The 17,300-nt window shown below is 41.5% G+C and overlaps 1 protein-coding gene across 4 annotated transcripts in view; it reads left to right on the top strand.

Moving 5' to 3' along the window:
* MYOM2 (myomesin 2) overlaps positions 1-17,300 on the top strand; it is a 146,232-nt gene that overhangs the window by 34,872 nt on the left and 94,060 nt on the right. For all 4 annotated transcript variants that reach the window (XM_067558437.1, XM_067558440.1, XM_067558436.1 and 1 more), the window contains exons 13-16: positions 902-955; positions 3,679-3,806; positions 14,006-14,189; positions 16,633-16,807. In XM_067558437.1, the coding sequence (XP_067414538.1) occupies positions 902-955; positions 3,679-3,806; positions 14,006-14,189; positions 16,633-16,807 (541 nt within the window). The remainder of the gene's footprint in view (positions 1-901; positions 956-3,678; positions 3,807-14,005; positions 14,190-16,632; positions 16,808-17,300) is intronic.

The raw sequence follows: 17,300 nt of genomic DNA on the forward strand, positions 1-17,300 counted from the left end.
CTTTTTTCACAACCAGTAGTTACAGGAAGAGGCCAGCCATTGGCTGCATATTGCTGGGCACCCCTGATATAGATGGCCTCACAGATTTCTGTTCTGTAAGGGAACACTGTTAGTGCTGTTCCAGGTATAGGCCATGGTATCCTGCTGGAGAATAGTTAGATGGACATTCACTTTGGCTGAAACGAGAGTTCTGTGGCACTTTAAAGATTAACACATTTAATTTTTGTAGGCATAAGCTTTCGTGAGACTCAGCTCACTTCGCAGTGAGCTGAGTCTCACGAAAGTTTATGCCTACAAAAATTAAATTTGTTAGTCTTTAAAGAGCCACAGAACTCTCGTTGTTTTTGCTGTATACAGACTAACATGGCTATCCCTCTGGAACTGTTCTACTTTGACTGAAATTTAGCACTGTGCAAAGAGTCAGCACAAAAGCTATGGATTTCTGACACCCTACTTAAACTCTGTTTTGTGCTGGCTTTCTATTCAGGGGTGAATTTCACCCATTTATGAAGACCAAAAGTTCACTTGTTCCTTGTAACCTGGCGTGCCTCAGTTAGGTCACTCACATTCATGGCCAGTCGTCAGAGTCCAAGTGATAACAGACATGGCCGCTGTGATCAATTCCATCAATTAAGAATATGATCCTTATTTTTCAGTGAATCTTTAAATGGTCCCTTATTACTCATGTGGGTAAGAACTAGTCAGTGTGAGTAAAGGTGGCAGAATTAGTGAGTAACAATGAATGAGAGTCCACATACACAAGGCTGTAATACTGGAGTTGAGTTAGTGGATGCAGTTACACAAAAGTGTTTATCAGCATTGATAAAAGATAGTCTTCAAAATATGTAAATGCACTTCATTGCACAGAGAACTAACTATAAATGACTGTTTTGGTCTACAGCTGTTCATCTGGATGGAGGCAGAGAAATTGTACTATATCAGGATGACCTTGAAGGTATGTAGCTCTACCATGATGTCATTTCATCTGTTTATATCCAAGGAATTTAAGATTATAATTAGAAACATGAGATCTTGAAAAAATAATCCACCTAGTAAGCCAGCTCTTTATAAAAATAAATAAAAGCAGATATCCAGGCTTGTGAGCCTAAGACAACATCAACAAAGGCAAAAGTCTGAGGGGTGGAATAATTCATGCTTTTGATTCTGCTGTTTTCATTATGGGTTTCAACTTCTTTCTTTCACTAGTCACAATTTGAGATTAAACAGCTGAATCCCATTTATTTCTCCTCCCTATACTGTGAGCCTAGTGTGGCTTTTTGGTCAAAGTTTGAAGCTTTGGTAAATGTCGTGTTTGCCATTTTTAATGGAAGTACATTAAATCCATCTTTATTCAAAGATATAATATAATTAAAGAATTAATTGTCTGTTCCTGAGAAGTGCTATGTGTTGCCACAGCCATGATGCCTGTAAGAGGTAGACATTCCCAGTAAATCTCAGGATGAAGTCCTAAATGTCTTCTACCTGCAATTTTGATCTGGTAGAGTATTTGTGCTGCTTACTTTGCCTAGTCAGATACAAATGTTAACTAGGATAGCAGGTTACTGTTGAAGATAAAGGAGTCTGATTATCCACTCTTACGCTAGTATAAAAATGGAGCAACTCCACTGATGGTGTGGTGTAGTGGAGTTATACCTGTGTAAAACTGTTGCAATAGAGTGGAGAATCTGGCTCTGAGATTTGAGATGGCTTTATCTGTAGGCATTTTGAACTGCAGAAGAAAAAAACTTTGTGATTTTGACGATGTTACCAATGAAATTACACATTGTTACGCAAGATCACAAAATTAGAGGGCTCTCATCACTTAGACTGGTTTTACACTGGTGCAACTCTGCTGACTTCAATTTACATCAATGTGAGAAGTGAATCAGGCCCAAAGAAGTTAAATATCCAGCCTTGTATTTTGAATTTTGCAGGCACCGTGTGGATACTAGCCAGGAATATAGATATCTAAATGCTATTGATCATAAACATAATTACTTAAATCTGCAGAACTGGAGGCCAGTTTTAAAACGTGGCCCCTTAGATCACATAATTTATCTGCCTATCAGTGTTGGATGATTTTGCAATGTGCAAGGGGAGGCTGTTAATTGTACCAGTACAATATTACATTACAGATGATGTCAGCCTTGGAATTCTAAGGGGTGAATATTTAGCACACACTGTGGGGATTTAACAATGTGAACGCTACTGATGTTCATGGGAGCCTCTTGGCTCAATCCTGATACATTATGCTGAAAATAGAACTTTTGGAGCTTAAAATAATTTTATTTGCTATATACTTAAGCACGTGTCTTAAACTCAAGAGATCAGTGTGTTTATCCAAAGAACACAAGTCCCATTTGCAGAGGATCAAACAAATGAAAATACATTATGAATGACAATAAATGATGTCACTTGTTGAATGCAAACTTCAAAGCTTCTGATTTTAATTGGGGGGAAGAAGTATCATAAAAGATAAAGTAACTTCAACTGTACATAGCAGGCTGACTTTTTATCTCATGGTTCTAGTGACATTGCTTATAAACCCCTAAAGATTCACTTTCATGATTGTCTTCTGGAAGAGACATTTTCTCTTGCTCTCTTTTTTTAAATTTTAAATTCTAAGCATTTATCTATGCACTGTACTTGCACTTAGAGAAAGAAAATTATAAAAACACCTTAAAAACCCACAAACAAAACCCCCTTCACACTGCCATATTTTAAGCCAGGAGAAAGAGGATGTTCATGGATGTCTGCTGAATTACCATTTCTGAACTTTTGCCAGTTGACATCTTATTCATTCACATATGATTGAAGATGACATTTATAGGCCTTAATTCTGCTTCTCATTACACCAGCATGTAACTCCATTGAGACAGATCCTAGCCCTTTTGTATCTGTGCAGTGACATAGAGTGGCCATAAAGCTGCCCAAACGGGGCAGTTTAGGATTCCCTCAGGTTGGCATAGAGCTACACTGGCTCTCCATCCTCCATGTAGACCTTGGCGTGGCAATGGAAAGGGTGTGAGGCCAGACGACTGCTGCACTCCAAGTAATCCTCAGCAGGCATAATGGCCTGTAGGGGTAGAAACAAAGGGAGCTGTGTAACGCATTTGCTCTCCTCCACTTCTGAGCCTTTAGGGCTGCTCTAAATTATATTGGCTGGTAACATCATCCATATTATAGAAGATATCATGAATGCTTTTTTTCTGCCCACTTTACCTTGAGCTCTTTTTGTGTTTAAATGTTCCAGCCTTTTGAGTGAATCCTCCTTCTGGTTCGGTTTTCTCTAGTAACTTTTGGACTCACCGGTTTGATCAAGCATCTCTCTTATTTTCATATAGTGAGTAGGTTTTACCAAAGCATTTGGCACAGCAGATTAAAGTAATTCAAATATCATCAAGGAAAAATCATGTGAGATAAATGAAAAGCTTCTATCTATGTGCTATTGAATATTTTAATTTGGTTGTGAAAATAAATACCTCCCTTGTAATTTGCATGCTTAGTCCCTCAAAATAGAAATGATGCAAAACTATTAAACTGTAAAGCTGATACTACAGCCTTTAAAAGACTCGCAGTGCACTGTAGAGAGGGAGTTTGGAAAGACGAGCTCTAACATAAATGCTGACCTGGGGTTAATCTGTGGTTTAACACTGACTAAGTTTATTACTCCTCCAGGCGACGTTCAGATTCCAGGACCTCCCACTAATGTACATGCTTCAGAAACCAGCAAAACATATGTTGTACTCAGCTGGGATCCACCTGTTCCCCGTGGCAAACTGCCATTAATGTATTTCATTGAGAAGGTACTGTACTGTATAGTCAGATTGAGCTGTAAGACCTTTCATTGCTATATACAATTTAATTCAAATCATTTTCAGAGCTGTAAAATGAACAATAAAACTAGCACTCACTGAGGTCTCGCAGGACTTGACTGCCTTTAGAGAAGGCATTGACTATAGAATATGTTATTATGTGATCGAATGGGTGTTGAAATTCAAGAGCCAGAAAAAATTGCCTCTGTGCTATTTTGTTACTGCTATGAAAAATACTACAGTACTGTAGCAGTTTAATGGAAAACAGCAAATTAGCCTTCTTCTCCCTCAAGGCAGGATTGGCACTTTGCAATCTGCCCTTATTGAAGGGAAGTACATAGTTTCCCTTCTCCAGCAGCAGAGCAGGGACTGAATTGTGACTTGTGGTTTGTTCCCTGGTTCCCCCTTTCTTCATGGAGGAAATAAGCTGTGCCAGTCCTTTTCCTGATGCAATTTACTTCTCCCTCTGCAGTGTCTGAACCGTGCTAGCCTGTACACTGAGGTGGGAGAGGAGCCAAGGCTCCACCACTCCCCATTCCTGCATGCGTGCTCCCTGACCACCAGAGAAGGCGGTGGTGTGGCTATCTGGTGGTGGTTGCTCTCCTACGCATGATATGAGTAGCCTGTACTGGTAAACAAAGGAAGGTCACCCCCAACATCTGCTTCCTCTGCTCCTGCTGTCACACTGTGAAGCATCTCTGGCCAAAATCCCATGGTCAGGTTGATTTCCTCCATTACAAATTCATTCTCTCCTCCGTCCGTTCTGCCATTTTCCTAACTAAATAGCTGCCCTTCTCCAATTTTAACTGAATCTAATGTCAAAAAGCCTAGCCATATTTTGCCACCTTTGACTCACTCCTCAAACCCTGCCCTCCTCCTGACTCCATTTCCGTCTCTGCATGGGATCGCAATGGTGAATACTGAGAAAATAAGATGCAACCTGGTCTTGCCTTCTCCTCCAACTCTCGTCTCCCTCTCCCCTGTCGTTGGCACATAAATTTCTCATCTGCTGTCCTCCCCTACCTCCCCCACTTGCTCCAGTGACCCCATCTCATCTCATTTCCTGACCTCCCTCACACCCACTCCTGTCCCCTGTCTTACTCATCTCGTTCACCCCCACTCTGCTCTGGCTGTTTCTCTTCAGGATACATGCATGCTTTGGTCTCTCTCATCTTAAAAAAAAACCCAACCTCCCCTCCACCCTACTTGCCTCTCCAAATTCAACCCTCTCTCTCTTCTCCCTTTCATCTCTAAGCAAAATGAACATGCTGTCTACAATCACTGTTTGGAGTTCCTCTCCTCCTGCATGCTAGACCCTGTCCAATCTGGATTTTGCCCCTTGGACTCCATTGAAACTATTCTCCCCAAAGTCTCTATTGACCTCTTCCTAGCTAAAGCTCTGAACCAGTCCTCCATCCTCATCCTTCTTGACCTGCCAGCTACCTTCAACATCAACCATGCTCCTCTTCTTGAAATCTTGTCCTCCCTGGGCTTCTGTGATTCTGTCCTTTCCTGATTCTCTTCCTACCTCTCTAATTTATCTCAATTTAAAATTTCCTTTGGAGGATCCTCCTAATTTCCCCTCCAACTTTCTGTGGGGTTCCACAGGAATCCATCCTTGGTCCCCTTCTCTTCTTCCTCTACACCTTATCTCTGGGTAATCCCAAGCACAAACACAACTTCATATCATCTCTATGCTGTCAACTCTCAGATTTACCTGTCTACTCCAGACGTGTCTCCTCTGTCCAAACTAAAATCTCAGCCTGTCTCTGACATCTCCTTGTGGATGTCTAGCCGGCAGCTCAGACTCAACATGGCTAAAACAGAGCTCTTAATCTTCTGTCCCTGATTCTGTCACAAGCTGTCCCTTCTGCCTCCTTTCTCAATCACTGTGGACAACACCACCATCCTGCCTGTCACTCAAGCCTGTAACCAAAGCATCACCTTCAACTTTCAGCTCTCTAGCACCCTCCAAATATCATGTCCCTATACACACACCCTTCTAGCACCCCTGAAATACCCCCTCCCAGTACACATACACCCCTCCAACACCCCCCAATACTCACATATATCACTTAGCAATGCTGTAATTTATCATCATTAGTCTAAGTAAACTGTCAATATTTTAATTTGCTGTGTTTTTGTTGATCTGTTCAAATAATAATTTCTCTAATACAGTCATATTTGTGTTAACTATTATAGGAACATGAAAAACAATTATGAGCAACAAAATAATGAGGGGGGAGTTGCGGGGCTGCAGTTTTATCTATTTAAGTTTAGCAGTCCCTGGATAAAAAAAGGTTGAGAACCACTGCTCTAGGTCATCACATCCAGACTGTCTAAATCTTGCAGATTTTTTTCTGCATAACAGTTCTAAAATATGGCCTTTGCTGTGCATCCACATAGCTAAATCTCTCATTCAGGCTCTCTTCTCGCATCTCAATTACTGCAACATCTTCCTTCTCTGGCCTTGAAAAATGAAGTCTTGCCCTGATCATATCCATTCAGAATACTGATGCAAGGATAATTTTTGAGCCCATTGCTTTTACCATGTGATGCCTCTGCATGCATCCCTCCACTGGCTCCTCCTTCTCTGTTGCATCAAACATAAGTTACTTGTCTTTATTTGCAAAGTCCTTCACAGCTTATCCCCATCCTATCTATCATCTCTCATTCGCTATTGAGATGTCGACTCTCACCTCGGATTGGCCTATGATGCCAACGTCAATCATCCACTTGTTAAATTTTCAAACAAGCATTTTCATGATTTCTCCCATGTTGTCCCTCATGCTTGGGAAAAGCTCCCCATAAATATCTGCAGAACTAACTCATTATCCTCTTTCAAAACCCTCCTTAAAACTCTCCTTTGTTGTGATACTTACAAAAAACTTAACCATGTTTTGGTCACTGCTATTCTTATACCACTGCCTGTTATGCTGACCAATATTGTCTTTTTTGGTTTCCATGAAATCCTCCATTGCTCTGTCTGTACCCATTTGTTGCCTCTTGCCTTATATACGAATAATAGTAACCCCTCTATGCTGGAGTGTGCCCAGACATCACAGTCTCACCCTAAATATCCACGTGATAATTTTCATAGGTACAAGATTTACGGAAGAAGTTTTACAAGTATAGAGACAACATACAAGTACAGACACAAGGCAATAGGATCAATGAACAATTCGTTAAATACAAAACTTACTAAATTTACTAAAGGAAAGCAAGATTGAGAACTAAAAAGCAAATAGAACAAGGTTTCTTTATACAAAGGAATGCCCAAGCCTGCAAATCCTTACTCATGTGAGTAGTTCTATGTGAGTAATCCATTCAGTGCCAACAGGAATCTTTATCCTTTGAGTAGCATAGACTATGAGGTTAGCTAAATACATTTTAGAATTAATTTCCCTTTAAAATTCAGAGCAAGTCATCATAATCAATGGTGAAAACAAATGTTTAAAGGTCTAACAAAACACAAAATCCAGGTGGGATTCTCCCAGCTGTATAACTATGGGGGAAGAACAGTACCTGCTCCCAAATACACAAAAAATGGTGAGACAGATTAAATCCAGCTGCAGAGTAAAGTTTAAAACATTAAATAAAATATATCTAGATTTTAAATTATAATTAAATATAAAATGGTACATTGGTTTTTGTCTTCTCTGTCACACTGAAGCAGGCACAATTAAATTCTTCACATCAAGACTTAATACCAACATCCCAAATATGCAGCATAATAATATTTTCCATATTTCACATCTTTTTATTAAAGAAAAAAAATGGAAGGTTATATTTTTTTCCTACTGCGAACAGTGTGCCAGTATCCACCCGAGATTTAAAAATATGGATTTCATAGAATCATAGAATTGGAAGGGACCTCAGGAGGTCATCTAGTCCAACCCCCTGCTCAAAGCAGGACTAACCTCAGATAAATAATTCCAGCAAGGGTTTTGTTAAGCCGCAGTTTAAAAACCTCTAAAGATGGAGATTCCACTACCTCCCTAGGTAACCCATTCCAGTGCTTCACCACCCTCCTAGTGAAAAACTTTTTCCTAATGTCCAACCTAGATATCCCCCACTGCAATTTGAGACCGTTGCTCCTTGTTCTGTCATCTGCCACCACTGAGAACAGCCTAGCTCCATCCTCCCTGGAACCCCCTTTCAGTTAGTTAAAGGCTGCTATCAAATCTCCCCTCATTCTTTTCTTCTGCAGACTAAACAAGCCTCATTCCCTCAGCCTCTCCTCATAAGTCTTGTGCTCCAGCCCCCTAATCATTTTTGTTGCCCTCCGCTGGACTCTCTCCAACTTGTCCACATCCTTTTTGTAGTAGGGGACACAAAACTGGACACAATACTCCAAATGCGGCCTCACCAATGCCAAATAGAGGGGAATAATCACTTCCTGCAACCTGCTGGCAATGCTCCTAATAATGGAGCCCAATATGCTATTAGCCTTCTTGGCAACCAGGGCACATTGCTGACTCATATCCAGCTTCTTATCCACTGTAACCCCCAGGTCCTTTTCTGCAGAACTGCTGCCTAGCTCATCAGTCCCCAGTCTGTAGCTGTGTATGGGATTCTTCCGTCCAAAGTGCAGGACTCTGCACTTGTCCTTGTTGAACCTCATTAGATATCTTTTGGTCCAATCCTCCGGTTTGTCTAGGTCCTTCTGTATCCTACCCCTACCTTCCAGGATACCTACTACTCCCCCTAGCTTAGTGTCATCTGAAAACTTGCTGAGGGTGCAATCTACCCCATCCTCTTGATCATTAATGAAGATGTTGAACAAAACCGGCCCTAACACCGACCCCTGGGGCCCTCCTCTTGTGACCGGATGCCAGCTAGACATGGAGCCCTATGCTCTAGCCAGTTCTCTATCCATTTTATAGTCCATTCATCCAACCCATACTTCTTTAACTTGCTGATAAGAATACTGTGAGAGACCCTATCAAAAGCTTTGCTAAAGTCAAGGTATATCTCGTCCACCACTTTCCCCACATCCACAGAGCCCGTCACCTCTTCATAGAAAGCAATCAGGTTGGTCAGGCATGACTTTCCCTTGGTGAATCCATGTTGACCGTTCCTGATCACCTCCTCTCTTCCAAGTGCCTTAAAATGGATTCCTTGAGGACCTGCTTCATGATTTTTCCAGGGATTGAGGTGAGGCTGATGGGTCTGTAGTTCCCTGGATCCTCTTTCCTCCCTTTCTTGAAGATGGGCACTATATTTGCTTTTTTCCAGTCAGGGACCTCCCCCAATTGCCACGAGCTTTCAAAGATAATAGCCAATGGCTCTGACATCACATCAGCCAACTCCCTCAGCACCATTGGGTGCATTGCATCTGGCCCCATGGACTTGTGTATGCCCAATCTTTCTAAATAGTCTTGGACCTGTTCCTTCAGCACTGCGGGATGTTCACCTCCTTCCCATTCTGTGCCGCCTAGTGCAGTAGTCTGGGAGCTGACCTTGTCTGTGAAGACAGAGGCAAAAAAGGCATTGAGTACCTCAGCTTTCTCCACATCCTCTGTCACTAGGTTGCCTCCCCCATTCTGTAAGGGGCCCACACTTTCTGTAATCTTCCTCTTGTTGGTAACATACCTGTAGAAACTCTTGTTCCCCTTCACGTCCCTTGCTAGCTGCAACTCCAATTGTGCTTTGGCCTTCCTGATTTCATTCCTGCATGTTCGAGCAGCATTTTTATACTCCTCCCTAGTTTTCCGACCAAGCTTTCACTTCTTGTAAGGTTCTTTTTTTGTGTTTAAGTTCACCAAAGACTTCTTTGTTAAGCCAAGCTGGACGCCTACCATATTTGCTATTCTTTCTGCACATCGGGGTGGTTTGTTCCTGTGCCCTCAATAAGGTTTCTTTAAAATACAGCCAGCTCTCTTGGATTCCTTTTCCCCTCATATTAGCCTCCCAGGAGATCCTGCCCATCAGCTCCCTGAGGGAGTCAAAGTCTGCTTTTCTGAAGTCCATGGTCTGTATCCTGCTGTTCTCCTTTCTTCCTTTTGTTAGGATCCTGAACTCGACCATCTCATGGTCACTGCTGCCTAGGTTGCCACCCACTTCTACTTCCCCTACCAAATCTTCCCTGTTTGTAAGCAGCAGGTCAAGAGAAGCACGGCCCCTAGTTGGTTGCTCCAGCACTTGCACCAGGAAGTTGTCTGCAACACTATCCAAAAACTTCCTGGATTGTTTGTGCTCTGCTGTATTGCTCTTCCAGCAGATGTCAGGATGATTGAAGTCCCCCATGAGAATCACGTCCTGTGAACTGGAAACTTTCCCTAGTTGACTGAAGAAAGCCTCATCTCGTCCTCCTGGTCTGATGGTCTGTAACAGACACCCACCACGATATCACCCTTATTCTTGCTTCTAAGCTTAACCCAGAGACACTCAACTGGCTTATCTCCAGTTTCATACTGTAGCTCAGAGCAATCATAGTGCTCTCTTACATACAGTGCAACTCCTCCACCCTTTCACCCCACCTGTCCTTCCTGAACAGTTTATACCCATCCATGACAGTGCTCCAGTTGTGCGAGTTACTCCACCAAGTCTCAGTTATTCCAATCATATCGTAGTTTCTTGACTGTGCCAGGACTTCCAGTTCTTCCTGCTTGTTTCCCAGGCTTCTTGCATTTGTATATAGGTACTTGAGATAACTAGCCGATTGCCCTACTTTCTCAGTATGAATCGGGAGGCCTCCCCTCATGCATCCTCCTCCTTCTGCTTCCTTGTGGTGTCCCACTTCCCCACTTACCTTCGGTCTTAGTTCTCCGTCCCCCATCGAACCTAGTTTAAAGCCCTCCTCAGTAGGTTAGCCACCCTGTCCACAAAGATACGCTTCCCTGTCTTTGTTAGGTGAATCCCGTCTCTTCCTAGTAATCCTTCTTCCTGGAACAACATCCCATGATCAAAGAATCCAAAGCCCTCTCTCCAACACCACCTGCGTAACCATGCATTTACTTCCGCAATGCGACGGTCCCTACCTGGGCCTTTTCATTCAACAGGAAGGATGGATGAGAACACCACTTGCACTTCAAACTCCTTTATCCTTCTTCCGAGAGCCACATAGTCCACAGTGATCCACTCAAGATCGTTCTTGGCAGTGTCATTGGTGCCCACGTGGAGAAGTAGGAAGGGTTAGCGGTCTGAGGACTTGATGAGTCTTGGCAGTCTCTCCGTCACATCCTGAATCCTAGCTCCAGGCAAGCAGCACACTTCTTTAGTTTACCAGTCCAGACGGCATATGGATGACTCCGTCCCCCTTAGGAGGGAGTCCCCGACCACCATCACCCTTCTCTTCTTCTTGGGAGTGGTGGTCGTGGAACCCCCATCCCTAGGACAATCCATCCCTTGCCTTCTGATCAACAGGGTCTCCTTCTGATCCATTCCCTCAGATGAGTCTTCCAAATCGTTCTCCGCTATAGTACCTGTGCGGAGAGCCTGAAAACGATTCCTTACCTCTATCTGCATGGTGGGCATGTAGGTGCTCTTTCTTCGGGAGGTCACATGCTGCCAATTTTCTTCCCCGTTCTTCAGTTTCCACTGCACTGCCTTCTCTGAATTTTCCACACACTGTGCCTGCAGTAGCAAATCATGTCTTCAGTCGAGAAAGACTTCATTTTCTTTAATGCAACGCAGAGTTGATGCTTGGGTCCCTAGTCCTTTAACCTTCTCTTCCAATATGGAAACCAGCCTGCACTTTGTACAGATGAAGTCGCCTCTATCCTGTGGGAGGAAGACAAACATAGCACCTCCAGTGCAGGTGACAGCAGCAGATTGTTTACTTTCCATATCTTTCCTCTGAGAGCCTCTTCATATGCTGTATTTACTGCTCAGCAAAGTCTGAAAGGCAAAAACCCGCTGTGGGCTCTCCCCCCATGCGGACTCCCAGGCAAACTCCTTCTGTTTGCCTCTCCTCTGTTTGCAGCTCACTTGGTTCGCAACTGGCTGCTTCTTATAAGGCTGCTGACTCGAAGCAGTTGCCCCACCTCAGTGCCTCCCTCTGCAATCAACCACTCAAGGCCCACCTGGAACAAAGCACTCCCAATTCACACTTTTCAATCAATAAATCAATCAATCAATCAATCAATCAATCAATCAATCAATCAATCAATCAATCACACACACGGTCAACTGCCAAACAGTGCCTGTAACTGCACCAGTCACAATCACACACACAGTCAGCTGTAACTTGCACCAGTCACACAAATGGTCTCTCAGATACTCACCCCTCTAGCACACAACACAGCTCCCCTCACATAGCACTCACCTGGGCTCCTCTCGGACAGATCCCAGGCAAACTCCTTCTGTTTGCCTCTCCTCTGTTCGCAGAGGAGTTAGGAAGGAGGTAGATTTGAGGTATTTTACCTTTATATTATTTATTTATTTTATTTATTCACTTATGGCCGTGCCCATTATATACAAGGTGTTTTCCAAATATTCATGGAAGACTATTTAGGCTCAAAGGAGTTTACAGTCTAAGTAGTTTTTCTTCTTAAATCTTCTATGCATATAATCTCATGAAAAATTCACATTTATGCACCTATGTTTGTATGTGCTAAGGTGGTTTTACTCAAGCAGTCTGTTGGACAATTCAGTTTTCCTAAAGCCACTGAAATAATCCATGATTTGGTTTATTTTGAGTCAACAGTTTATTTTAAGAAACTAATGGAGAGAAGAGTTCTCTGAGTGCTTGCTTTTTGGAGCATTGTCTGGGCTCTCTTCTATATGCAATAAAGGCAGTAGTTGAACTTGTCACAGTTCAGGGAAACTGTACATATGTTCCCCCTCTAGGGTCCACCAAGGGCAACCACTCTCAGGCTTCTGACTCCTCAGCCATTACTTCTCTTGGACAGAGACATGAATTGTTCTCTCTCCTGACCAGGATATTTCCAGGTTGCTAAGGTCTCTGCTGACACTGTGAATTCCACAGCAAAGTTAGATTTCCTAACTAGCCCTGCTCTCCTTTTCTCTTCAGAGGCTATAAAGAATGTAATTGCCCACACTTAAGTCACCACACAGCTCTTTCTAAGCAGGCACATATATTCTTAAGGTAAAAGCATTACAGAGAAAACACTAAAAACTATAAAAGAACCTACAGGCATGCTAATAAGCTTACCAGAGATCACCTGAACTCCAACAAGGGCTCAGGTCAGTGTCAGACCTTCCAGCCCTTCCTCTTGGACAGAAAGTCTTGTCTATTTGCTGGATCAGAAGGAAGACCCAGAGTCAGTTTAAACTCCAGGTTATTTATCCAAAAGTCCTTTGTTTGCTGGTCTCTAGAGAATCCAGTTTGAACCAGTATATGCAAGTCTCTCCAAGTGGTGGTGCCTCTTGGGAGGTGTTACAACCTGAGTGAGTTGCCAAATCACCCCCCTCCCCCCGCCCCGTTCTTAGTTTCTGGAGGGCTGTGCTTTCTCTCCCCACAAAATCCATGGGCCACAGTGATACATCAACTGAATATAGTAACATCTAACTGAACTCAGTAAGGTCTATCCAGGATATAGCAGGAAATTGCCACCTCTGTCACAAAACTCAGCAAATATTCTACTGAATTACTCAAAACTAGTTTGGTCATTTTATGAAAGTCTAGAAGAATGTACGGTCTGGTTGTGTCCTGACACTATATGGTGAGCAAAAGTGCGGTAGGGAGTAAGAAATCCCCCAGCCCTTCTACAGAGTCTGTACTGGGGCTACTTGCATTGCTACTGAGCGCTGGGTGCTCAAGTGATTGTAGGGGCTGCACCGGAGATGGTCACTGTGGGAGCAACCGGGGGGGAGGGGAGTGGACAAGGAGTAGGTGAAGCTATGGGTTTGCTCCTGCCTCCCCCTCTCCCAACAGCCAACTGAGGTACATAGCCATGTAGGGTTTATGTTGCATTCCATAAAAGATGTCACTAACTACTTTCGCCACTGCAACAGGGGGGCCCTGTTGGACATGCAAATACCACAATCTAGTCCTTAACTAAAGAGCTCAGATACCATAGTGCTTTGCATAATATAAATGCCTAGACAGATAAGCAAACACAGACAGGTAGGCATATGGAACTCAAGTAAGTGCGTGTATGAGTATGAGTCATTCAATACTATTCTCTGTTTTAATTTCTTACATCAGATTCAGGAACGTATTCAACATGCCCATTTTTTGTTTTAACAATTCTGAAGTAATCATCACCTTTATTTTTTGGTAGTCTATGGTTGGCAGTGGAAGCTGGCAAAGAGTCAATGCCCAAGTTGCAGTGAGATCTCCTCGCTATGCAGTGTTTGATCTTGCAGAAGGAAAATCATACGTTTTCCGAGTTTTGTCAGCAAACAAGCATGGTATTAGTGAGCCTTCTGAAATAACACCACCAATTCAAGCGCAGGAGACCATTGGTAAGACAGCATAGTAAATTCCAGTGATACTTTAAAAAAATGCAAATTAACTATACTTCTAAAAAATTAAAGCATGCGTTATAATCAAATTGAATTGTATTTACATCTGTGTATTTAAGAATTTCACAAGGAATCAAGAAAGACCAACATGCCATATTTGTGTAGCATTTAGGATTCTGCATAACTATTGCATCTCTTTTTGCTGAGTACTGGAAGTGTTAAACTGTTGACCAACTGAAATTAATTTATCAACAGTAGTTTATTGATGTGGATTTTTGCAAAAGTAGGACTAGGTGCCTTAGCCAGACCCAGCTTAAGTAATTATAGACTAGCTAAATTTCCCTGTAGTTTCAGTTAGATAAAATAGCCTTTCCATCCTAGTAACCCTCTTGAGGATTGTTTCTGCTGCAGAATTCCTGTTTTTCACAGGTGACTGCATTTCAGTGAGAGTTGGAGATATATCTGCACACATAGTGGCTACTTTTCAAAATTCACCTAAATTGTATAGATGGATATAGAAATTTAGGGGACAGTTACCCACTGTGTTCAAAAGCGTGGTTGTGTATGTAGTTTATCAATGGTCACAAACAGAAAGCCCCAGTTGCCACATTATGGAACTCAGATATCACAGTATTTCAATATATTTACTAAAGAATAAGAAATAGCTATATTATATGATATGCCACAGTATAGATAATGACTTATATCAACCAGGGTTTTAAAAATTCAGTCCACCATCTGTAAGGTAATTTGAGAGCATTCAGGATGAAATACAAAATATTTTGTATTTGTACTTTTATAGTAGCTTTGATTTATACCTCCTTTATAAACATAAAATATTTAAATCATTTCTCTACCATTACTGGGGCTTCAGGTCCTTCTGGTCCTTTCTATTCTCTGCCTGTGGCTCAAAATAATCTAGTGTCCTGTGAGCTGTAATACCATGGTCTAATTTTGATTTTTGGATTTAGTATGTTGGTGCTGGCTGGTTTTGTCCCAGTAGGATGATGTACAGGAGGTCATCCTAGATGATTCCAGCCTTAAACTCAATGTCTCTAAATCACACAACACTTCACTGAGATCGGTTAAAACACACACACACACACACAAAAAACCAAACGAGAGTTCTGTAGCACTTTAAAGACGAAGAAATTTAATTTCAGCAGGCATAAGCTTTCGTGGGCTTCAGCCAACTTCCTCAGATGCAGTTGGTAGAAATAATACAGCAAATATACAAAGCTTATGCCTGCTGAAATTAAATTTCTTAGTCTTTAAAGTGCTACAGAACTCTCATTGTTTTTGCTGTATACAAACTAACACGGCTACCCCTCTAAAAAAACATTGGATTTACTTCACCCAACTCTAAAAATCAGCCCTATCTAGGAATCACTGAATATGGCATGGTGACAATTTGGGACAGGAAGTGAAAGATACCATTTTAATTGAAACTGCAAGAACATTTTAAGTAGGCAGAATTTAATTACCTGAGCTGGAACCTATGGTCAGCCTTCCTATCATTTAAGCTTCAGTACTGTGTAAATGTAAGGTATCATCATTATATTTAAATACTAACAGACCACAAATATTGTCCTTCATCTTTCTTTAGTTTTGTGCTGCTTGCTACAATTACTTGATCCTCTTACTTATATAGCTTTGTGATCTATGTCTTTTGATTATTCACTGCTGCGTGCAATTTACTCCTGTAAAACTCCCCTCCGTGAACCACTTATGTCCCATGTAAATCCTATTTTGAGGACTCAAGTGGGCGTTACTTGGTGCATAGGCCTTGTGCAGACCTTCAGTGGAGGTGAATTTCATCCTACAATGAATATATTCAGGACCCTATTCAGGGTTTCAGTCTATCCATATTCAGGGAATCCATTCCCATTTAACTAAGTTCAGTTAAGCACTTGCTTAACTTGAATCATGTGCTTAATTGCTGTAATGAATGGTAATGCTTTCCTGAATCAGGGCCTTATCAGTTGCCTTGAAAGTAGTTTTTCTTACTGTCTTTGACTTTTGTAACTTTTCGTACTTTTGGAAGTTTCATTTGCTTCCAATAGGTTCAATAATACTATAGTGGGTGCATTTAAAACATTTTTACTGATTTGAGAAATGCTAGTATTCTTCATTGTAAGGACAAAGGTTCGTTCTCATACTGAGAGACTCCTTCAAAGAGAAGAAACTTTAAGTGAGACTACTTTATAAATGTAAGTAAAATCAATAAAGCAATATGTAATGAGAATAGCCAGACATCTAAATTACTTACAGTACAAGAAGCATGCCAATGTATTATATAACAAAATTAATGAGAAAAGCCACAGCTAGTCAGATCTAAATACTGGAAAGTATACAATGCTGTACTTACTTAAATTAGTTGCTACTTGTTTATATATCCATTACTATAAATCCAGTGAACATTTAACATCTCTGTTTTGCATAGGTGTCCCATCTTCCCCTGGTCGTGTACTGGCAACAAGAAATACAAAAACATCGGTTGTAGTACAGTGGGACAAGCCAAAACATGAAGAAGATCTGTTTGGCTACTATATTGACACTTCTGTGGTGGGAACAAATCACTGGGAACCTTGTAATCATAAACCTATTAAGTATAATAGGTACTGATAATACCTCTGTGTACCCATATATTTTGAAATCTATTGCATATTAATATACTGTATAGAAATGGTTGGAAACTTTCTAACAAAACATTTTCTATGAAAAATGCCTATTTTGTAGAAATGCAAGTTTTTATAGGAAATATCCAGCTTTGATGAATTTTTTTTTGGATTATCACCAAGCACCCAAAAACTTGAAAATTGAAAAAAAAAAAAAAAAAAATCAGATGGGTTGAGCAAAAATTTTTCATTTTCATTGACATTTTTTTCTGGAGGGAAAAGGCATTTCTGACCATCTCTAATAATATATCCCACCCTTCTGTCAGAAACCTATGTCCATCCCACGTTCAGTAAGTGGCTTTTGCTTTTGGAGACTGATAAAAAACATATTTACAAAGGCCTCTTTAAGGCTGCCTGTGTATAACCTGACTTCCAGTTATGGAAGCAGTCTTTTGGAAAATGATTTCTATAGTTTTTGATCCCATATGCATGT

Source organism: Emydura macquarii, unplaced genomic scaffold (genome assembly GCF_026122565.2).
Source record: "Emydura macquarii macquarii isolate MOO-44397 ecotype Brisbane River unplaced genomic scaffold, CSIRO-AGI_Emac_v2 contig_2063, whole genome shotgun sequence".
Taxonomy (NCBI): Eukaryota; Metazoa; Chordata; order Testudines; family Chelidae; genus Emydura; species Emydura macquarii.